Below are 25,373 nucleotides of genomic sequence, written 5' to 3'. Positions count from 1 at the left end.
CCTTCACAGCCTTTTACTAGGCACTGCTCCTAATAGCCAGATTCCTACTCCACACTGATGAGGGGCAAACACCCCGAAACAGCTGTCTGTGGATGGATACCATGCTTGGCATAGGTGGTTTTCCTGTATTGGATGTTTTCCTTTATTGGATGCTGCCCTTCCCGTGGTTGTTCCTTCCCGGGGAAAGGTCTGGCTATTCACTGCTTGCGTTGAGAAACACGTGATGGTGTCTCCGCAGCTATCTTACATGTAGTAAGGGTTCGGAGACATCCTTCTAGACTAGTTGGGTTTAGGAGACATCCCTCTGGACTAGTCAGGGTATGAAGACATCCCTGTGGACTAGTCAGGGTTAGGAGACATCTCTCTGGACTAGTCAGGTTTAAGAGACATCCCTCTGAACTAGTCAGGGTTTGAAGATACCCGTGTGGACTGGTCAGGGTTAGGAGACATCCCTGTGGACTAGTCAGGGTTAGGAGACATCCCTGTGGACTAGTCAGGGTTAGGATACATCTTTCTGTACTGTACTTTCTGTTAAATTTTGGTATATTGGCACTTTATACTGTTTTCCTCTCTTTTGTTGGTTGATATAACAATCAGTTTTTTGTGCCTTTGAGATCTGGTATGGGTTTGGTGTTATATCTTTCTGTACTAGTCTGGATTAGGAGACATCCCTGTGGACTAGTCATGGTAAGGAGACATCCCTGTGGACTAGTTACAGTTAGGAAACATCCTTCTTGACTAGTCTGGACTAGGAGACATCCCTGTGGACTAGTCAGGATTAGGAGGCATCCATGTGGACTAGTCAGGGTTAGTAGAAATCCCCCTAGACTAGTCAGGGTTAGGAGACATCACTCTGGACTAGTCAGGGTTAGGAGACATCCCTCTAGACTAGTCAGGGTTAGGAGATATCACTCTGGACTAGTCAGGGTATGAAGACATCCCTGTGGACTAGTCAGGGTTAGGAGACATCCCTGTGGACTAGTCAGGGTTAGGAGACATCCTTCTGTACTAGTCTGGATTAGGAGACATCCCTCTGGACTAGTCAGGGTTTGAAGACATCCCTGTGGGCTAGTCATGGTTAGGAGACATCCCTGTGGACTAGTCAGGATTAGGAAGCATCCCTGTGGACTAGTCAGGGTTAGGAGAAATCCCTCTAGACTAGTCAGGGTTAGGAGACATCACTCTGGACTAGTCAGGGTTAGGAGACATCCCTCTAGACTAGTCAGGGTTAGGAGATATCACTCTGGACTAGTCAGGGTATGAAGACATCCCTGTGGACTAGTCAGGGCAAGGAGACTTCCCTGTGGACTAGTTAGGGTTAGGAGACATCCCTGTGGACTAGTCTGGATTAGGAGACATCCCTCTGGACTAGTCAGAGTTTGAAGACATCTCTGTGGACTAGTCATGGTTAGTAGACATCCCTGTTGACTAGTCAGAGTTAGGAGACATCCTTCTGGACTAGTCTGGATTAGGAGACATCCCTCTGGACTAGTCGGGTTTAGGAGGCATCCCTGTGGTCTAGTAATGGTTAGGAGACATCCCTGTTGACTAGTCAGGGTATGAAGACATCCCTGTGGACTAGTCAGGGTTAGGATACATGCCTCTGGACTAGTCTGGGTATGAAGACATCCCTGTGGAATAGTCAGAGTTAGGAGACAACCGTCTAGACTAGTCATGGTTTGAAGACATTCCTGTGGACTAGTCATGGTTAGGAGACATTCCTGTGGACTAGTCAGGGTTAGGAGACATCCTTCTGGACTAGTCTGGATTAGGAGACATCCTAGGAGGCATCCCTATAGACTAGTCATGGTTAGGAGACATCCCTGTGGACTAGTTAGGGTTAGGAGACATCCTTCTGGACTAGTCAGGATTAGGAGACATCCCTCTGGACTAGTCAGGGTTAGGAGACATCCCTGTGGACTAGTCAGGGTTAAAAGACATCCTTCTGGACTGGTCAGGACTAGGAGCCATCCCTCTGAACTAGTCGGGCTTAGGAGATGTCCCTCTGGACTTGTCAGGGTTAGGAGACATCCCTGTGGACTAGTCAGGATTAGGAGACATCCGTCTGTACTAGTTAGGATTAGCAGATATCCCTCTGGACAAGTCAGGATTAGGAGACGTCTGTCTGGACTAGTCAGGGTTTGAAGACATTCCTGTGGACTAGTCATGGTTAGGAGACATCTCTGTGGACTAGTCAGGGTTAGGAGAGATCCTTCTGGACTAGTCTGGATTAGGAGACATCTCTCTGGACTAATCAGGGTAAGGAGGCATCCCTGTAGACTTGTCAGGGTTAGGAGACATCCTTCTGGACTAGTCAGGATTAGAAGACATCCGTCTGGACTAGTCAGGATTGGGAGATGTCCCTCTGGACTAGTCAGGGTTAAGAGACATCCCTGTGGACTAGTCTGGATTAGGAGACATCACTCTGGACTAGTCAGAGTTAGGAGGCATCCCTGTGGACTAGTCATGGTTAGGAGACATCCCTGTGGACTAGACAGGGTTAGGAGACATCTCTGTGGACTAGTTAGGGTTAGGAGACATCCTTCTGGACTAGTCAGGATTAGGATCCATCCCTCTGAACTAGTCAGGCTTAGGAGATGTCCCTCTGGACTAGTCAGGGTTAGGAAACATCCCTGTGGACTAGTCAGGATTAGGATCCTGCGCATATATAGTTTTTTGAATCAATTTATTGATATCTGCATTTTTGCACATTGTTTTATAGAAATAAATTGTTTTAAAATTATCAGCTTCAATAAAGTTTTAATATTATATGAATTTTATATGAATTTTTTATGGAGATCAATTGTGTGACTATTATATCCCTCTAGACTAGTCAGGGTTAGGAGACATCCCTCTAGACTATTCAGGGTTAGGAGATATTACTCTTGACTAGTCAGGTTTAGGACGCATCCCTGTGGACTAGTCATGGTTAGGAGACATCCCTGTGGACTAGTCAGGGTTAGGAGACATCCCTGTGGACTAGTTAGGGTTAGGAGACATCATTCTGGACTAGTCAGGATTAGGAGACATCCCTGTGGACTAGTTAGGGTTAGGAGACATCCTTCTGGACTAGTTAGGGTTAGGAGACATCCATCTGGACTAGTCAGGATTAGCAGACATCCCTCTTGACTAGTCAGGGTTAGGAGACATCCCTGTGGACTGATCAGGGTTAGGAGACATCCTCCTGGACTAGTCAGGATTAGCAGACATCCCTCTGGACTAGAAAGGGTTAGAAGTAGTGTTGAGCGATACCGTCCGATACTTGAAAGTATCGGTATCGGAAAGTATCGGCCGATACCGGCAAAGTATCGGATCCAATCCGATACCGATACCCGATACCAATACAAGTCAATGGGACTCAAGTATCGGACGGTATTCCTGATGGTTCCCAGGGTCTGAAGGAGAGGAAACTCTCCTTCAGACCCTGGGATCCATATAAATGTGTAAAATAAAGAATTAAAATAAAAAATATTGCTATACTCACCTGTCCGACGCAGCCTGGACCTCAGCGAGGGAACCGGCAGCGTTGTTTGTTTAAAATTCGCGCTTTTACTTGGTTACGTGAAGTCCCGGCTTGTGATTGGTCAGGGCGGCCATGTTGCCGGGACGCGGACCAATCACAGCAAGCCGTGACGAAATTACGTCACGGCTTGCTGTGATTGGTCCGCGTCCCGGCAACATGGCCGCCATTAACCAATCACAAGCCGTGACGTCACGGGAGGCTGGACACGCGCGCTTTTTAAAATACGCGCATGTCCAGCCTCCCGTGACGTCACGGCTTGTGATTGGTTAATGGCGGCCATGTTGCCGGGACGCGGACCAATCACAGCAAGCCGTGACGTAATTTCGTCACGGCTTGCTGTGATTGGTCCGCGTCCCGGCAACATGGCGCCGTGACCAATCATAAGCCGGGACGTCACTGGAGGCTGGACACGCGCGCTTTTTAAAATACGCGCATGTCCAGCCTCCCGTGACGTCACGGCTTGTGATTGGTTAATGGCGGCCATGTTGCCGGGACGCGGACCAATCACAGCAAGCCGTGACGTAATTTCGTCACGGCTTGCTGTGATTGGTCCGCGTCCCGGCAACATGGCCGCCCTGACCAATCACAAGCCGGGACTTCACGTAACCAAGTAAAAGCGCGAAATTTAAACAAACAACGCTGCCGGTTCCCTCGCTGAGGTCCAGGCTGTGTCGGAGAGGTGAGTATAGCAATATTTTTTATTTTAATTCTCTCTTTTACACATTATTACATTAATGTTGTTGCGATACCCGATACCCGATACCACAAAAGTATCGGATCTCGGTATCGGAAATTCCGATACAGCAAATATCGGCCGATACCCGATACTTGCAGTATCGGAATGCTCAACACTAGTTAGAAGACATCCCTGTGGACTAGTCAGGGTTAGGAGACATCCTTCTGGACTAGTCAGGATTAGCAGACATCCCTCTTGACTAGTCAGGATTAGCAGACATCCCTCTAGACTAGTCAGGGTTAGGAGACATCCCTCTAGACTAGTAAGGGTTAGGAGACATCCCTCTATACTAGTCAGGGTTAGGAGATATCACTCTGGACTAGTTAGGGTATGAAGACATCCCTGTGGACTAGTCAGGTTTAGGAGACATCCCTCTGGACTAGTCAGGGTTTGAAGACATCCCTGTAGACTAGTCATGGTTAGGAGACATCCCTGTGGACTAGTCGGGATTAGGAGACATCCTTCTGGACTAGTCAGGGTTAGAAGACATCCCTCTGGATTAAGCAACACTGCAGAATTAAAGTTAATTTTTCAAAGATTGTAGCATTTGTAAGTTATATAAAATACATAATCAAATTAAAGAACTCTGCATCCATACGGTTCTAGTAGTCAAGGAGGATAGTCAGGGGACCTGACAGGTTCTCTTTAAAATAATATCCACCCACTACTATTAGTTATTTCTAAACTTTTGTTTAGGTTGAATTATTTTGAAATGTCTAAAGCATGCAATAAATGAATTGGAAGGTAGCTAACAATAGTTTGTCTTGCGGGCTACAAAAATAGGATTTTCCAGGTATAACGCCTCCCGCGGATAGTATTATCTGAACGTTATATCACTGGGTACCACTACACCACGTTCCTGCTGTATCTTCACAATCTTTTCTTCACCATTTAACAAATGCCACTTTATTTTGTAGTGTCACACTAACTACGTGCCAGTGTGTGGATCAAATGGAGACACTTATCAAAATGAATGCTTCCTAAGAAGATCTGCCTGCAAACAACAAAAAGATTTAAGTGTGATATCAAAAGGACCGTGCTTTTCTGGTAAGAACAGTCTATCATCCCCATAAACCTGTCTGTAAAGCTTATGTTAGGTATAACTAAGGCCTCCAGAAATTGGACATCACAGACTTTGCACTGGTATGTCTCCTGGCATCACAGGTTTGATTTACTCGACGAATTTAGAGGATGAAAATCAATTCACCCTCTGATTTTATCCTTCTGTGGTCTGTGCAGAAGTATAATAATTGTGTATGACCACAATATACCAGCTTTCTGCCTGCATATAGGGATGTAATGCTAATGGCGTATTTTAATAGCTATTCCAAGAGGCCGCGCTTAGTAACCCGATGTTTACCCTGGTTACCAGCGTAAAAGTTAAAAAAACAAACAGTACATACTCACCTGCGCGTCCCCCAGCCTCTGCTTCCTGACACTAAAGCGCCGGCCCTAAACTGAAAGTGAAAGCAACAGCGGTGACGTCACCGCTCTGCTGTTAGGGCCGGAGCTCAGTCAGCGTCAGGATGCAGAGGCTGGGGGACGCGCAGGTGAGCATGTACTGTTTGTTTTTTTAACTTTTACGCTGGTAACCAGGGTAAACATCGGGTTACTAAGCGCGGCCCTGCGCTTAGCAACCCGATGTTTACCCTGGTTACCCGGGGACCTCGGCATCGCTGGTCGCTGGAGAGCGGTCTGTGTGACAGCTCTCCAGCGACCACACAGCGACGCTGCAGCGATCGGCATTGCTGTCGCTATCGCTGCAGCGTCGCTTAGTGTGACGGTACCTTAAGCTGAATGAGGGCTTTGCATTTATTGGTAGTACCATTTTTGTGCATATACAACCTGATGCCAAACTTTTATTAACTTTTTATTCAAAGAAATATAAAATAATAGCAATTCTGCTGTATTATTTACATTTATATATTTATATTTTCATTTGATGCACAAATAAATTGTTAATTTTATTCTGTGAGTCAGAATAATTATGGTGATACTAAATGTCTAAAGTTTTTTTATGTTTTATTAGTTTGTTACAATACTCTGGAAAGAAATGATTACTTGTGTTTGTTGCCATATTTTGAGAGCCGTACATGAATCATTTTTCCAACGACTAAGCCGTATGAGGGCTTATTAGATGGCTTGAACAAAAAGAACAGCAATTTTGGATTTTTAACCCCTTCATGACCTTGGGATTTTCCGTTTTTCCGTGTTCGTTTTTCGCTCCCCTCCTTCCCAGAGCCATAACTTTTTTTATTTTTCCGTCAATATGGCCATGCGATTGCTTATTTTTTGCGGGATGAGTTGTACTTTTGAACGATATCATTGGTTTACCATGTCATGTACTAGAAAAGAGGAAAAAAATTCCAAGTGCGGTGAAATTGCAAAAAAGTGCAATCCCACACTTGTTTTTGTTTGGCTTTTTTACTAGGTTCACTAAATGCTAAAACTAACCTGTCATTATGATTCTCCAGGTTATTACGAGTTCAAAGACACCAAACATGTCTAGGTTGTCTTTTATCTCAGTGGTGAAAAATTTTTTCCAAACTTTGCTAAAATAAAAAAAAAAAAAAATTGTGCCATTTTCCGATACCCGTAGCGTCTCCATTTTTCGTGATCTGGGGTCGGGTGAGTGCTTATTTTTTGCGTGCTGAGCTGACATTTTTAATGATACCATTTTGGTGCACATACGTTCTTTTGATCGCCCGTTATTGCATTTTAATGCAATGTCGCGGCGACCAAAAAAATTTATTCTGGCGTTTCTAATTTTTTTCTCGCTACGCTGTTTAGCGATCAGGTTAATGCTTTTTTTTGTTATTGATAGATCGGGCGATTCTGAACGCGGCGATACTAAATATGTGTAGGTTTGATTTTTTTTTATTGTTTTATTTTGAATGGGGCGAAAGGGGGGTGATTTAAACTTTTATATTTTTTATTTTTTTTCACATTTTTTTTTTACTTTTTTAAAAACTTTTGCCATGCTTCAATAGCCTCCATGGGAGGCTAGAAGCTGCCACAACTGGATCGGCTCAGCTACATAGCAGCGATCATCAGATCGCTGCTGTGTAGCTGAATTGCAGGCTTGCTATGAGCGCCTTCCACAGGGTGGCGCTCACAGCAAACCGGCATCAGTAACCATAGAGGTCTTAAGGACCTCTATGGTTACTATGCAGACACATCGCTGACCCCCGATCATGTGACGGGGGTCGGCGATGCGCTCATTTCTGGCCCGATGGATGGAAGCAACGGTTAAATGCCGCTGTCAGCGTTTGACAGCGGCATTTAACTAGTTAATAGCGGCGGGTGGATCGCGATTCCACCCTTTGCTATTGCGGGCACATGTCAGCTGCTCAAAACAGCTGACATGTCCCGGCTTTGATGCGGGCTCACCTCGGGGGTTCTGACCTTGGACGTACTATCATGTTTTATTCCTCGTGCTAAAAAAATATTTTTTGATTCCCATATTTTTAGACCCAATATGTTTTTATATTTATAAAGACAGAGTTGTGTGAGGGCTTATTTTTTGTAGTTTTCACTGATACCATTTTGGGGTACATACATACAGTCATGGCCGAAAGTGTTGGCACCCTTGAAATTGTTCATGAAAATGAAATATTTCTCCCAGAAAATTATGGAAAATACACATTTTGTTATAAATGTTTATTTCCTTTGTGTGTATAGCAACAACACAAAAAAAACTGAGAAAACAAGCCAAATTGGACATAATTTCTGTCACGAGAGTATCATGTCCCCCTGGAAGACGTGGAGTTAAACGGTCACGTTGGGTAATGAATCATGGGTGTTCTTTAGAAAATGGTGTAATTCTTGTCCTATTTTAAATGGATTTCCTTTCTTTCAGTGCTGAGAGGGTGAATGACTCTTTCCATGCTGGCTGAGACCATACAGCTTGGTTATTCTCAGCTGCAACTGCTTATCATTTACTCCTTGTATATATACTGGCTCTGGGTGTTTAGTCATTGCCGGTGAAAGATTTGTCTTCCTGTGCTGAGTGCTAAAGCTAAATGGTTGGAGTGGAGTTGTTGTAGTAGTGATCTGTAGTTTGCAGTAGTACGCGTATGTTTATCTCCAGGTCCCTATTCCCATTTAGTTTCTTCCTCCCTGTCACAATCCTCCTCCCTAATGTTGGTTTGTGTTTTTGTACGATAGAGGTTTTCTGTTATCCCTGTTTTGTCATTGTGTCTTGTTTATCTTACCTTTCTGTCCCATTCCTCATGGGGTAGGGGAGGGGACAGATTAGCGTTTAACAGAGGTATAGCAAGTTCGGAAACCCGAGCTGGAGTCTCAGTTCCAGGGACAGTTTGATGCCCCTCTCCCTTACCGATGACTGGCACAGCATGACAGTTTCACACAAAACCTTGAAAATGGGCCTGACAATATTGTTTGCACCTTACCAGAATTGTAGGTAACCAACTTTGTTTCAAGCAGGCCTATGATGTTTATAAGCCAAACCTCCAACTCCTCCTCCTCAATTTTCCTGACTTCCGACTCCATAACTCCGACTGTGGCTTAATCTCTACTAAAAGCCTAGATCAGGAACAGAACAGACATTTATAGGACATTTCATAACTTTCCCAAATTCTTATGAAAAAATTTACTGCACATTCTGCATTGAACTACTGTTCCCAAATTGTTATATATTTTAGGATTCGGAGTCGGTCCATTTTAAGTTGGCTTTAGGCATGGGATGCTCTTTCAAACTCAACTGTGGCAAGCAACAGGTGTGGGCAATATGAAAATCACACCTGAAACCAGATAAAAAGGAAATAAGTTGACTCAATCTTTGTGTGTCTGTGTATACCACACTAAGCATGGAGAACAGGAAGAGGAGAAGAGAACTGTCTGAGGACTTGAACCAATCGATTGATTGCAGTTATTTATTACAAAGGGTGTGCAACCAAAATTGTTGAAAGATATCAACCATCTCAAACTTACAAGTCCATCTCCAGAGATCAAGATGTTCCTTTGACCACGGTGTACAACATAATCAAGAAGTTTACAACCTTTGGCACTGCAGCTAGTCTCTCTGGATGTGGACGGCAGAGAAAAATTGATGAAAGGTTGCAATGCAGGATAGTCTGGATGGTGGATGGTGGATAAGCAGCCCAATCAAGTTCCAAAGAAATTCAAGCTGTCCTGCAGTATCAAGGTACTTTAGTGTCAGTGTGAACTATCCGTCATCATTTGAATGAAATGAAATGCTATGGCAGGAGACCCTAGATGACCCCAATGCTAACACAGAGACATCTGTGAAATCTAGAATGCTTTTTTCCAAAATGTATGTAAGTCAAAACCTTTCCCGGAAAGCTTCTTTTCAGCAGACCAAGATAGAACTTTTGTGTTTACTGAAAATGGAATGAGGCCTACAAAGAAAAGAACACAGTGTCTACAGTCAAAGATGGTGGAGCTTTTAATATGTTTAGGGCTGTTTTGGCACTGGGTGCCTTGACTGTGTGCAAGGTATCACGAAACCTGCAGATTACAAAAGGATTTTTGGGTCGCAATTTAGTGCCCAGTGAAAAAAAGCCGGGTTTGCGTTCTAGGTCATGGGTCTTCCAGTAGGACAATGACCCCAAACATACTGTAAGAAGCACCCAGAAATGAATGGAAACAAAGCATTGAGGAGTTCTGAAGTGGCCAGCAATGAGTCCGTATCTAAATCCCATTGAACACCCATGGACAGTTCTTAAAATTGCTGTTGGGAGAAGGCGCCCTTCAAATATGAAAGACCTGGAGCAGTTCGGAAAAGAAGAGTGGTCCAAAATTCCAGTTGAGAGGTGTAACAAGCTTGTTGATGGATATTGGAAGCGATTGATTGCAGTTATTTATTACAAAGGGTGTGCAACCAAATATTAAGCTGAGGGTGCCAACAGTTTTCTCCAGACCACTATTGGGATTTTATGTGGAATGAGGAATTTTGTCCAATTTGTCTTTTTATAGTATAGTATAGCTGGGTTCGGCCCATCCCCCAGAGCGATCTCCCTCTGTCATACTCTTTACCTGCTGCAGACATAAGGTTTAAGCTTCTGCAGAACACTAATAGCGCACACTCTACATTGCCATGTGCCCTGGGATACGATGATAGGGTGAAGATAAACTGTCATTTCATATCCTTATGGAAACTGGTATGATCCATTATTACATGAAATGACATAAACTGTAAATGACAAAAAGTTTTCTTGAATAACACTATTACTAACTATCCTTAGGTCTCAGCACCATGTCAAGAATTTGGAGGGGTCTTAATACTCATTCTCACAGGACAGCATCTTCAATGTATAATTTATGTATTTATTTTAACCATTTTTGTTAGGTCAAGAACAATTAACACACATATGCACATACATACAAGTGCTTCTCACAAAATTAGAATATCATCACAAAGTTAATTTTTTTCTGTTCTACAATACAAAAAGTGAAACTCATATATTATATAGAGTCATTACAAAAAGAGTGATCTATTTCAAGTGTTTATTTCTGTTAATCTTGATGATTATGGCTTGAAAAACTGAAATAAATTAACTTTTTGATGATATTATAATTTAGTGAGAAGCACTTGTATATCTACATCCAGGAGATAATTCAGAAAATGTGAATTTATGCTTTATTAAATGTTTCTTTACATGTGTCTACCTGGCTGACATCTACTTAGCAATGGCTTTACTGGGTATTGCAGCCAGGACAATTATTGAATCTCATTGTTATGCAAACATACATTAATCACATGTATCATTCATTTTTTACAAAGAAGAACGGAAACAATAAGTGGTGTTGGCTGCTTGCATAGCAGTGATAATTGCCAGGCCTAACCATAACCTTATTACTGCAGTAACCTGCAATGCTTGGTGCACAAAATACATTTTATATGAACAAAGAATAACCCGAAAACTCAGCGACATAAAAATTAGTGCAAAAAACAAACCACCGGCGTTGCCAGTGGTGACTAAACAGGACGGCAGGAATTTGACTACTTGCCGCTACTATTTTTATTCCACAAACACATTGCTGAAAGATGGATGGGAGAGACTGCAGCAGCTGTCCGTCAGCCACCATTCACCACAGCTTTTTCTATATGCAGGGAATACAGTGTCCTTCCAGCACCTGCTTAGTGGACAATGTCCTAAACTGCAGGGTAAATCCATGGGGAGTAAGCTAAGCACATTTCACTGAAAAATGTTTCACTTAGAAGATACACTGTTTATTAAAGGACACTACTGATAGACCTGACAAAGAGGGGCACATCTATCAAAACTGTCAAATTAGATAGTGCAAACTTAGACTTCACGGTCCTAAAATGTGCCAAATTTATCAAACTGGTTCAGGCAGTTTGATAAATTTGTCTAATTTCAAGAGTCTAAGACAGAGACATGAAGACCAGCCTACGCCTCTTCATGAATCAGGATAGCTGGAGGGATGGTGCACACCTCTGTGTGTCCCTGGAGTAAGATTTTTGTTGTGTAGTGAATACCGCTGCTTGCCATTAATTTGATGGGTGGTAGTCGCCATGTCCGCCCCAGCACTGCCTACGAAGCTGGGCGAAAATGGCATGAGTATGCCATAAGTTTCATAATTTTAATGAAGTTGCAGACTTTTGAAACAGCTTTTTGTCCCAGAATACTGTAGTAAAATGAATCAGCCAGAGATGTTAGATATACACTAAAGTATAAAGCAAAACCTGGAAGGGATATTGTATGGTTTACAGATTTTATGAGATGCTGCCATTTGTGAAGTTTCCGGTTCAAAGAATGAAAGGAATACAGAGCTGGAATAACAGTTAGACATAGTAGGCATTGGTTTATGGGCTCCACTACTTTTGGGGGCCCTGCACAATGGATATAAAATAATATTGATTTCCTATTGAAAGAAATTTGCAATCAGTGTGCTGGCCTGGTCAACTGGCATTGGAGGCCAGCTGAAGCAAGGGATGTCCAATGTGAACATTACAGCAAGCGGCAGTGAAATTATGTTATGGGGTATATTCAAGAATTAAGGAGCAGTAGAGGAGGGGGATCTATGCGTTAGGTAGTTTGATTGGCTAGAATGGGGAGGGGAAGTGGAGGAGAGGTAAGTGGCTGTGAGTGCTCGCGGAGAATAGAACATTCAAGCTTTGGGACCACAGATGAGATGATATAGGCCTACACCCCAGGTTAAATGACCTTTTCTGGGTTAAAATGAAGTTTGAATAACTTATTTTGTGTTCAGTTTAATAATTTTTAGTTGGTGTATTCAAATTGTTGGTAGAAAATGTAATATAATTCAACTATTTTAGGGTCCTCTATAGAATTTAATCTGACATTGGGCATATATCCTAAAGTGCTAGATGAAATATTGCAAGAAGAATGTTAATCTTTGTTACTGCCAAGCAATGTGGGGAGAATAGAAGCACACAGGAAAGTCTGAGATGTGGCTGCAAATTATAAGAACCCTAAGCTGCAAATTGTATTAAGTGTGAAGGAGATTTCACTGATGTGACTCACCAAACAATAGCCGAGATAAGAGAGGGAGAAAGCTCGATGAGGTCGCAAGTGCTGCGCTGAATGGATTTATAGCAATCTCCTTCCCAATTCTGCACACTGCTCACTCTGTGTTTGCCCTTTGATTTCTGCGCATTGTTATTCTCCACATGATTCACTTATTTACAGATTAGCTGCCACAGGAAGAAGGTAGACAAAAGAAAAAGCTTCTACAAGGGCAGGCCAAAAATGCCAACCACTTCTATGTTCTGGGGGAACCATTACAGCTTTATAGTCAGGGCTGCTCCTAGTTGACTTTTTTATTACTATTCGTTCATGTTCCTGTAATCAATGCTTTAGTTGTTACTATGTACACCATCAGCCTTCTGGGTTAATTGATCACACTGATCACTTCTTTACTTTTCTATATTACCTTGTTTGCTTACTTATCTTTGTTTCTAAAAGCCGTTTTTGGGTACTCTGATTTCCCTTAGAAATGATTATTTTACCTAAAAAATGTAATACCCTGTACTGATCAGTTTCTAATGAGTATGGCCAGCGCACAATACTAATACTATGGACTTAGCATCTGCACTGTCTAGCTTGCTGATAGATTATCAGGCAGGAGAGTATCGCTGGAGGCACACTATGAAGATGTCACACAGGTCTACCCTCTAAAGAGAACCTGTTAGCACATTTTGTTTCTGGTTATTTTTGTTTTTCAAATCCACCATATTATTCCAGAGACATGGGCCATGCAATTTAATGCTTTTTTGTTTTGTCTTTACCAAGGGGAGGATGCTCACAGGAGTCTATGGGGCCATGTCTTTAGGCTGCTCTGCATACCAATTACCCTGTGAGCAATGCCCTGTTGATAAAGACCATAACATTTTCATTTTGGATACGTTAAGTAAAAGGCCCTAATTTCTGGAACCATATGGATGGTTTAAAAAAGACAAAAAAAGCCCAGAATACTAAAGGCAAAAACTGGCCACTTTTGGCCTCATGACGTTTTTTGACCTGGCCATCTCTAACATTTTGTGTTCGGTTCCATTATAGTCTAAGAAGACTGTTGAAAAAGAACCTGTCATGTCATCTCCAATCATTCATTCAGTCCATACCATATACAGCTCTGGCAAAAGTTTAGAGACCACCACATCAAAACCCTGTCATGGGCAGCCTCATCTCCAGACCTGAACTCCATTGAAAACCTCTGGAATGTAATCAAGAGGATGATGGATAGTCACAAGCCATCATACAAAGAAGAACTGCTTACATTTTTGCGCCAGGAGCAGTGTGAAAGAGTGGTGGAAAGCATGAAAGCTGTGATTAAAAATCATGGTTATTCCACAAAATATTGATTTATGAACTCTTCCTGAGATAAAACATTAGTATTGTTATTTCTAAATTATTATTAACTTGTTTTCTTTGCCTTATTTGAGGTCCGAAAGCACTGTTTGTTTGTTTTTTAATTTTGACCATTTATTCTTTTCAGAAAAAAAATACAAAATTTATTGCTTGGAAATTCAGAGACATGTTGTCAGTAGTTTATAGAATAAAAGAACAATTTAGATTTAACTCAAAAATATACCTATAAAAATCAGACAAAATGAACATTTTGCTGTGGTCTCTTAATTTTTGCCAGAGCTTTTATATGCCAATAGGGCAAATCCCTACATGGCTCTAACACTTTCTATTCAGCATGAGCAATGTTATAAGCTAAGTCTTGCTGTTTTCTAAATGCTACAGTATCTTGCTAGGAGAAGACTCTGTCACAGTGTCTGGGCTGATGGAACAGTGTTACAGTACATCCTTTTAAGAAGAGGCATCTAGGAATGTCCCAGTGCCATAATAGAAGACCCAACGATATCAGACCTCATGTTTTGCAGAGATGGGCAAACACCTCAATACTTGTTTGCAAATGGAGGGTCTGATTTGACTTATTATCCCATGTCAAAAGTCAAGGCTCAATAAAGAGTCGATATTGACTTTTACGATTGCCATTTACAATAGATGGCACTCAAGTTCAAGTCCTCTTCTCTCTGAAGGTGTAATGCAGGTGTCTGTATTCAACGAACAGAGATCATGAGGCTTGAAACAGTCAGGGATTGACATAATTCAATTTAAATACAGCAGAAGCCTTAAACAATTAGTGTAACTATGCAAATCAACAGTAGAAAGAATAACAATACGTTTAGAATAACCAAGAAGGTATTTCACTATTTAATGTTAATGTTTTTTTCACAAAACTTGGTGCACCCAGTCATGGGAGCCACCATGTAAGTTCTCGCTGAAGCTGTGGCCCTAGCGGGGTCACCGGCTAGGCCTCATGTCTCTTTCTGACATTGTCTATCAAATCTCGTTGAGCTTCCATGCACCAACCGGCCCCCTCCCAACTTGTAATCCTAATCCCAGCCGACCTCTCGCTCTGTTTCTCCACATTCGCTGGCGGGCCTCACGTGTCGCAGTCTCCACAAATCTTCTCAGCCTGACTGTCAGCGGAGAGGACTAGGCCTCAGCTTTTGACAGGCGACATTGGGCCTCGGAGGCTTGACCATTGCAGGCGCAGATCCTGGTTCTGACCAGCATATGTGGTACTTGGAGGTCTCCTGCAGGGAATCCGGACCTTGCCAGGTGGTGACCGGCACCTGGGTGGCACAGACTTCCCACTGAGGCCTGGCCTCAGTGGTGTCTCTGAAGCACGTCTGCTCTGCTCTCTTCCCTGGCACCAAATCTCCTCGTGGTTTGGCGAACAGGGCTTTTATATCAGGGAAGTCATTGGGTCACCTGATCCAGTCTAGTACACAAGGTCACTCCCCCTGCAAATCTTGCAGCACAATTTGGTGCTACTAGACTTCGGCTCGCCAGCAGATGGCAGTCTCTCCTCATTAATGGCACATCCTACAAGAGTTCTTCAGAGATTTCACGATTTCTTATTACAAAGAGGCCGATAGCATTTTATTAGTGAAGTTTGTGATCTAGGGGTCATTCTTTTGGAAATCCTTCACGACTATTCATATTATAGTAGCATCTCCACGGTTGGACTACTCACCTGTGTTGTTTTTCTAGTGTAACTATACAAAGTGTAATGAGCTGTCCTCTGAACACAACCACTTTCCTGCTGCCTCCCCTCTGTTTTTTGCACTTTTGTGTTGGTACCCGAGGGAAGGTTTTCGTGCAGTCAGGTAGATATGTCTGCATAGCATCCCACATACATCCTTAGTGTTTCTATTAGTCTCAATACACAGAGATCACTTTTTAATGAAATATCAAAGTGAGATCAGTTTATTTCATTTCTAGACAGATGGACTTTTCTTAGAGTATTTTGCTGCGCTAGTTACTAAATTGACAAAGTTTCATTATCAATTTAACAAGTTAATGTTCTTACTCACATTTATCCGTTGTGAAAAGTCGGAAATGTTCATTTCAGTTCTTCTGACAATAATTAAATTCATCTTAGTAGCGCTGAAGTCTAGTTGTGTGTAAGATAACAATGTTTTTCATGTATTTTATTGTATGCAATTGAAAAATATTAAATGGAACTTGAGTAAAACTTGCAATTTAGTGTAATTCTACAGATAGCAAAATATATGTATGTACTGTGTGTGCACATATAAACATATGTGAATATATATATGTTTATATATACACATTTTTTTCTCATTAATGTACACTCTGCACCCCATCTTGACTGAAAAAAACAGAAATGTAGACATTTTTGCAAATTTATTAAAAAAGAAAAACTGAAATATTACATGGTCATAAGTATTCAGACCCTTTGCTCAGTATTGAGTAGAAGCACCCTTTTGAGCTAGTACAGCCATGGGTATTCTTGGGAATGATGCAACAAGTTTTTCACACCTGGATTTGGGGATCCTCTGCCATTCTTCCTTATAGATCCTCGCCATTTCCATCAGGTTGGATGGTGAACGTTGGTGGACAGCCACCATCTCAGGAACGTCTGGGGGAAGGCTTGGTGGCATCTTAGGATTGCAGGGGAGAGCATGAAGAGGCAGGCCGATAAACGTTGACAACAAGGGCTTGAGCTCAGGGTATGGGTATCGACCAAGAACCTTAAGATTAAAGTGCCTTCCCACAAGCTGACACCCAGGTTTATTGGACCTTTGCACATTATTGAAAGAATCAATGGCGTGGCCTTTAGGGTCGATCTTCCTACCTTCCCAATGTGCTTCATAAGGGGTTGCTTAAGAAGGTAGTAATTCTGTTGGTGACCTAGGATCCCCTCTTCCTATCGTGGTATCGTGGTAGACAATGCCTTGGAGTATTAGGTAGAAAGTATTGAGGACTCTCGGAAGATTCAGAACTCTGTCTAATATTTAATCCACTGGAAGACGTACGTTCCGAAGCTCCTGTGTCCCATGAAACAGCATTCATTTGCTGATTGACTTATCAATGAATTTCATAAGAGATTTCCAAATAGTGTGTGGTGAGAGTCCAGAGGCCTGTCCTAGATAGGGTGGTACTGTTAGAAATACCTTCCAGACTGCTCCGTCTGCCTGTCCGCACTGGGGATGGAGCTAGAGCGCACTTAGGTGGTGCGACTGTACATGGTGGTACCTCGTGTGTGGAAGTGGTGAGTGATGTGGGAATACAGGATGCCATGCTTCCCTTTGGTTTTGCAACTCGGGAGACATGGGATGCTGTGTCTCCCGGTTGCCAGGCAACGCAGGATGCTGTGTTGCCTGGTGTTAACCAGTGGTGGGAATATGTGCCACCCTGCTGTACAGGTGCGCAGGGAGTGACTCCCTGGACATGACTGCGAGGAATGCATCACCTGATTGTTGTGTTTGGATTTGAGCTGCCTATTTAAAGAGTACTTCTAATTCAGTTCAGTGCTGTTTATTCAGTTCCTTTGCGAAGGTATATAGTAAATTCATCCTGGTTACGCTCTGGTTGCTTCTCAGTAATTGGTGACAGTCGTTATTGGTTCTTTTTTATTAGCTATTGTCCCGTAGTTTCCCTTTGGTTTTTGGATTTGGATTTACTCTTGTACCTGACTCCACTTCGCATCTGTCACTAGACGCCAGCTACCCTGCGACAGCAGTCTGGAAATGACTCTGTAAGCCCCACTGCCCTTTGGGAGTGGGTAAAGAGTATCCAAGCCCTCAAGGACTTGCCTAGCAGTGGTGGCTTGCGCAAAGTGCATCTGTGACAGTGCTTTTGCTGGTCCCATGCGAGTCGTTACACAGTAGTTATTCCTGCACATAACAGTTATATACCTTTTTAATTTTCAGTCACAGCGGGTGAAATAAGTATTGAACACGTCATCAATTTTCTTAATAAATATATTTCTAAAGGTGGTATTCACATGAAATTCTCACCAGATATTGGTAACAACTAACAAGCCAACAAATCCACACAGGCAAAGATATCAACCTATAAAATTGGTGACATGTTCAATACTTATTTCACCCTGTGTATATCATATTTCTCAAATACTTTGCTGTAATGGATCTTATCATTATGAATAAGATATTATTAGCTTGAGCTTGAATGTTTAATAGTTTTCTCTCCTGCTTATTGCCATTTGCCCCACCAGACTTCAGCATGACTTCTGGTATTCCAGAGTTGGGCCTTACCCTTAATATGTTGCATATATAAAGACTAAGGAGAAAGAAGTTCTGCTGCATGCTTTTGAGGTGGCAGCAGTGGTTGTCAGAATCACCTTGGCATCAGTGCTGTACTCCATTTTTGGCAGCCACCCATTCTTCCTAACTTCTGTACTCTCTTGCACCAGTTTACTTGTATACAGCCCACAACAAGTGGTATGGGTTTCACAAGTACTGCTACCATCTCAGCCATACAGCAGTGCTTTTTTACGAGGAGTCGGACTACTCAGACTTTGAATTCAGGCTTGAATATTGGAATAATGTTTTTATTCAAGAAATATATCTTCTCTTTCCCTATGATCATTCTCAAGGGTGAGCCTTGATGGAAGCACCAGAGATAAACAAGGAACCCTGTTTATTTGCACACCATTAAAAAAATTCTGCTCCTATGAAACTTGGGAGTCGGTGCTGGAGTGGGTTCCACGGCTGTCTCTGAGCGAACCGTATAGGCTGTCACAGCTTTATGTAATACACAGAGTTTACAAATCTCTGAAGGTGTTATATAAGGCAGGCTTGCGTGATGATTCTGAGTGCCCGAGGTGTAAATCTACAGATGCAGATATATTTCATATGATGTGGAAGTGTCCGAGACTGGCTGCATTTTGGTTGGTAGTTTTGAGTCGTGTGGAAGGAGCATACAGATGCACGGTGCCAAGGGACCCGATGGTGTGCTTGTTGGGGTGCGTGGATGAGATTGGAGTGGATAACAACCTGAAGACAGCTATTGCCAGATTGCTGTATATGGCCCGGAAGGTAATAGCGCGAAATTGGATTAAGGACGAGCCACCTTCAAGAAGAGAATTCCTCCATTATGTGAAGCAGGGCCTGAAACTGGAAAAGGGGTTTTATCAGAAAAGAGGGAAAATTAAAATGTTCGATGAGCTGTGGTCGCCGTGGCTTGCCATGGGATAGGTTTGTTATAGAGACCGGGTGAATCAAGACCCTGAATTGGTAAAAACATAACACGTGGCCTATGGTCCTAACTGAGGGGATAGTCATCCTATAGATTTGAGTGTGGAGCTATTAAACAAGGTGGGCTGTCTTATTGGGGGGGCGGGATAAGTTGGGATTGCGGGATTCGTTTGGGGGGAAAACTTTGTACTGAAAACAAGAATGTAACATGTCAATTGTAATGTTATTCTTAATAAAAATTTATTTGAGTAAAAAAAAAAAAAAATTCTGCTCCTGCTCAAAGCATAGTAACTTTTTAACACTTAACAATCTCAGGTCTTGCACTCTTTAGGTATCTGCTGTTCTGACAGTATATGACACTTTCGGCTTCTCCAAGAAATATCAAGAATCACTCCATCATCTGTATAGACACATATTTATACAGTGGCATCTGAGGGTGTCATGAACTGACAATATGTTGGAAAATCAGCCATGTGCACTGGCACATTGCCTATAATAATAGGTGCATGTGATCTCCATGTGCTATCTGTGGCACACGCATTTGAACAATCAATAATATGTGAAAGTCACCCATTTTGGGGCAACTCTTGGTTTGGTGTTTTTTTTAGCAGTGTAGTTTTTAACCCCTTCCCGACATTTGACATACTATCCCGTCGAGGTGGGGTGGGCCCCCATGACCGCCGACGGGATAGTACGTCATACGCGATCGGCCGCGCTCACGGGGGGAGCGCGGCCGATCGCGGCCGGGTGTCGGCTGCATATCGCAGCTGACATCCGGCACTATGTGCCAGGAGCGGTCACGGACCGCCCCCGGCACATTAACCCCCGGCACACCGCGATCAAACATGATCGCGGTGTACCGGCGGTACAGGGAAGCATCGCGCAGGGAGGGGGCTCCCTGCGGGCTTCCCTGAGACGATCGGTACAAGGTGATGTACTCACCTCGTACCGAACGTCTTCTCCCTGCAGGCCCCGGATCCAAAATGGCCGAGGGGCTGTATCCGGGTCCTGCAGGGAGCACTTCCGGGTCGGAGCAGGCTGCAGATGAAAGCTGCAGCCTGCTCCGATGAAAGGATGATCGCGGATCTCATAGAGTGCTGTGCACACTATCAGATCTGCGATCTGTGATGTCCCCCCCTGGGACAAAGTAAAAAAGTAAAAAAAAAAATTTCCACATGTGTAAAAAAAATAAAAAAAAATTCCTAAATAAATAATAATAAAAAAAAAAATATTATTCCCATAAATACATTTCTTTATCTAAAAAAACCAAACAAAAACAATAAAAGTACACATATTTAGTATCGCCGCGTCCGTAATGACCCAACCTATAAAACTGGCCCACTAGTTAACCCCGTCAGTAAACACCGTAAGAAAAAAAAAAAAAAAACGAGGCAAAAAACAACGCTTTATTACCATACCGCCGAACAAAAAGTGGAATAACACGCGATCAAAAAGACGGATATAAATAACCATGTTACCGCTGAAAACGTCATCTTGTCCCGCAAAAAACGAGCCGCCATACAGCATCATCAGCAAAAAAATAAAAAAGTTATAGTCCTCAGAATAAAGCGATGCCAAAATAATTATTTTTTCTATAAAATAGTTTTTATCGTATAAAAGCGTCAAAACATAAAAAAATGATATAAATGAGATATCGCTGTAATCGTACTGACCCGACGAATAAAACTGCTTTATCAATTTTACCAAACGCAGAACAGTATAAACGCCTCTCCCAAAAGAAATTAATGAATAGCTGGTTTTTGGTTATTCTGCCTCACAAAAATCGGAATAAAAAGTGATAAAAAATGGTCACGTGTCCGAAAATGTTACAAATAAAAACGTCAACTCGTCCCGCAAAAAAAAAAAAACCTCACATGACTCTGTGGACCAAAATGTGGAAAAATTATAGGTCTCAAAATGTGGAGACGCAAAAACTTTTTTGCTATAAAAAGCGTCTTTTAGTCTGGTTTCACACTTGCGTTTTTATCTGCATGCGTTTTTTAAAAAAACCACATGTGTGAAAAAATGCATGTAAACGCGGTAAAACGCATGCGTTTTTATAGAAAAACACAAGAAAACAAGAAAAAAACAAAAAACCCTAACCCTACCCCTAACCCTACCCCTAACCTGAAATACGTGGCACTGAAATACGTGGCACTGAAATATACGTTTATATACGTATATACGTATTTCAGTGCCACGTATTTCAGTGCCACGTATTTCAGTGCCACGTATTTACGTGCCACGTATTTACGTGCCACGTATTTACGTGCCACGTATTTTTCAGTGCCTGAAATACGTGGCACTGAAATACGTGGCACTGAAATACGTGGCACTGAAATATCGTGGCACTGAAATATCGTGGCACTGAAGTATTTACGTGCCACGTATTTTTCAGTGCCTGAAATACGTGGCACTGAAATACGTGGCACTGAAATACGTGGCACTGAAATATCGTGGCACTGAAATATCGTGGCACTGAAGTATTTACGTGCCACGTATTTTTCAGTGCCTGAAATACGTGGCACTGAAATACGTGGCACTGAAATATCGTGGCACTGAAATACGTGGCACTTAAATACGTGGCACTTAAATACGTGGCACTTAAATACGTGGCTCTTAAATACGTGGCTCTTAAATACGTGGCTCTTAAATACGTGGCACTTATATACGTGGCACTTATATACGTGGCACTTATGACTGTCAGAAAATGTTCAGTAAACGGTTAGGGGTAGGGTTTCAGGTAGAATTGGGGAGATTCCACTGTTCAGGCACATCAGGGGCTCTCCAAACGCAACATGGCGTCCAATCTCAATTCCAGCCAATTCTGCGTTGAAAAAGTAAAACAGTGCTCCTTCCCTTCCGAGCTCTCCCGTGCGTCCAAAAAGGGGTTTACCCCAACATATGGGGTATCAGCGTACTAGGGACAAATTGAACAACAACTTCTGGGGTCCAAGTTCTCTTGTTATCCTTGGGAAAATAAAAATTTGGGGGGCTAAAAATCATTTTTGTGGGAAAAAAAATATGTTTTATTTTCACGGCTCTGCGTTGTAAACTGTAGTGAAACACTTGGGGGTTCAAAGTTCTCACAACACATCTAGATAAGTTCCTTGGGAGGTCTAGTTTCCAATATGGGGTCACTTGTGGGGGGTTTGTACTATTTGGGTACATCAGGGGCTCTGCAAATGCAACGTGACGCCTGCAGACCAATCCATTTAAGTCTGCATTCCAAATGGCGCTCCTTCCCTTCCGAGCTCTGTCATGCGCCCAAACAGTGGTTCCCCCCCACATAGGGGGTATCAGCGTACTCAGGACAAATTGGACAACAACGTTTAGGGTCCAATTTATCCTGATACCCTTGTGAAAATACAAAACTGGGGGCTAAAAAATCATTTTTGTGAAAAAAAAAATAATTTTTATTTTCACGGCTCTGCGTTATAAACTGTAGTGAAACACTTGGGGGTTCAAAGTTCTCACAACACATCTAGATAAGTTCCTTGGGGGGTCTAGTTTCCAATATGGGGTCACTTGTGGGGGGTTTGTACTGTTTGGGTACATCAGGGGCTCTGCAAATGCAACGTGACGCCTGCAGACCAATCCATTTAAGTCTGCATTCCAAATGGCGCTCCTTCCCTTCCGAGCTCTGTCATGCGCCCAAACAGTGGTTCCCCCCCACATAGGGGGTATCAGCGTACTCAGGACAAATTGGACAACAACGTTTAGGGTCCAATTTATCCTGATACCCTTGTGAAAATACAAAACTGGGGGCTAAAAAAATCATTTTTGTGAAAAAAAAAAATAATTTTTATTTTCACGGCTCTGCGTTATAAACTGTAGTGAAACACTTGGGGGTTCAAAGTTCTCACAACACATCTAGATAAGTTCCTTGGGGGGTCTAGTTTCCAATATGGGGTCACTTGTGGGGGGTTTGTACTGTTTGGGTACATCAGGGGCTCTGCAAATGCAACGTGACGCCTGCAGACCAATCCATTTAAGTCTGCATTCCAAATGGCGCTCCTTCCCTTCCGAGCTCTGTCATGCGCCCAAACAGTGGTTCCCCCCCACATAGGGGGTATCAGCGTACTCAGGACAAATTGGACAACAACTTTTAGGGTCCAATTTATCCTGATACCCTTGTGAAAATACAAAACTGGGGGCTAAATTTCATTTTTGTGAAAAAAAAAAAAATTTTTATTTTCACGGCTCTGCGTTATAAACTGTAGTGAAACACTTGGGGGTTCAAAGCTCTCAAAACACATCTAGATAAGTTCCTTAGGGGGTCTACTTTCCAAAATGGTGTCACTTGTGGTGGGGTTTAATGTTTAGGCACATCAGGGGCTCTCCAAACGCAACATGGCATCCCATCTTAATTCCAGTCAATTTTGCATTGAAAAGTAAAATAGCGCTTCTTCCCTTCTGAGCTCTGCTATGCGCCCAAACAGTGGTTTACCCCCACATATGGGGTATCGTCGTACTCAGGACAAATTGCACAACAACTTTTGTGGTCTAATTTCTTCTCTTACCCTTGGGGAAATAAAAAAATGGGGGTTAAAAGATCATTTTTGTGAAAAAATATGATTTTTTATTTTTACGGCTCTGCATTATAAACTTCTGTGAAGCACTTGTTGGGTCAAAGTGCTCAACACACATCTAGATAAGTTCCTTAAGGGGTCTACTTTCCAAAATGGTGTCACTCGTGGGGGGTTTCAATGTTTAGGCACATTAGGGGCTCTCCAAACGCAACATGGCGTCCCATCTCAATTCCAGTCAATTTTGCATTGAAAAGTCAAATGGCGCTCCTTCCCTTCTGAGCTCTGCCCTGCGCCCAAACAATGGTTTACACCCACATATAGGGTATCAGTGTACTCAGGACAAATTGCACAACAATTTTTGGGGTCCAATTTCTTCTCTTACCCTTGGGAAAATAAAAAATTGGGGGTGAAAAGATCATTTTTGTGAAAAAATATGATTTTTTATTTTTACGGCTCTGCATTATAAACTTCTGTGAAGCACTTGGTGGGTCAAAGTGCTCACCACACATCTAGATAAGTTCCTTAGGGGGTCTACTTTCCAAAATGGTGTCACTTGTTAGGGGTTTCAATGTTTAGGCACATCAAGGGCTCTCTAAATGCAACATGGCGTCCCATCTCAATTCCAGTCAATTTTGCATTGAAAAGTCAAATGGCGCTCCTTCCCTTCCGAGCTCTGCCCTGCGCCCAAACAATGGTTTACACCCACATATGGGGTATCAGCGTACTCAGGACAAATTGCACAACAATTTTTGGGGTCCAATTTCTTCTCTCACCCTTGGGAAAATTAAAAAATTGGGGGTGAAAAGATCATTTTTGTGAAAAAATATGATTTTTTATTTTTACGGCTCTGCATTATAAACTTCTGTAAAGCACTTGTTGGGTCAAAGTGCTCACCACACATCTAGATAAGTTCCTTAGGGGGTCTACTTTCCAAAATGGTGTCACTTGTTAGGGGTTTCAATGTTTAGGCACATCAGGGGCTCTCCAAATGCAACATGGCGTCCCATCTCAATTCCAGTCAATTTTGCATTGAAAAGTCAAATGGCGCTCCTTTGCTTCCAAGCTCTGCCATGCGCCCAAACTGTGGTTTACCCCCACATATGGGGTATCAGCCTACTCAGGACAAATTGTACAACAACTTTTGGGGTCTATTTTCTCCTGTTACCCTTGGTAAAATAAAACAAATTGGAGCTGAAATAAATTTTGTGTGAAAAAAAGTTAAATGTTCATTTTTATTTAAACATTCCAAAAATTCCTGTGAAACACCTGAAGGGTTAATAAACTTTTTGAAAGTGGTTTTGAGTACCTTGAGGGGTGCAGTTTTTAGAATGGTGTCACACTTGGGTATTTTCTATCATATAGACCCGTCAAAATGACTTCAAATGAGATGTGGTCCCTACAAAAAAATGGTGTTGTAAAAATGAGAAATTGCTGGTCAACTTTTAACCCTTATAACTCCGTCACAAAAAAAAATTTTGGTTCCAAAATTGTGCTGATGTAAAGTAGACATGTGGGAAATGTTATTTATTAAGTATTTTGTGTGACATATGTCTGTGATTTAAGGGCATA

The 25,373-nt window shown here is 42.4% G+C and overlaps 1 protein-coding gene across 1 annotated transcript in view; it reads left to right on the top strand.

Moving 5' to 3' along the window:
* The window catches only part of TMEFF1 (transmembrane protein with EGF like and two follistatin like domains 1), a 275,343-nt gene that overhangs the window by 126,071 nt on the left and 123,899 nt on the right, over positions 1–25,373 (top strand). Inside the window, exon 3 of the mRNA XM_077269682.1 lies at positions 5,177–5,306. Coding sequence (XP_077125797.1) covers positions 5,177–5,306 — 130 coding nt within the window. The remainder of the gene's footprint in view (positions 1–5,176; positions 5,307–25,373) is intronic.

This window comes from Ranitomeya variabilis, chromosome 6, assembly GCF_051348905.1.
Source record: "Ranitomeya variabilis isolate aRanVar5 chromosome 6, aRanVar5.hap1, whole genome shotgun sequence".
NCBI classification, from domain to species: Eukaryota; Metazoa; Chordata; class Amphibia; order Anura; family Dendrobatidae; genus Ranitomeya; species Ranitomeya variabilis.
Note: the sequence above shows the minus strand (reverse complement) of the source record. Positions and strands in the feature narration are given on the sequence as shown.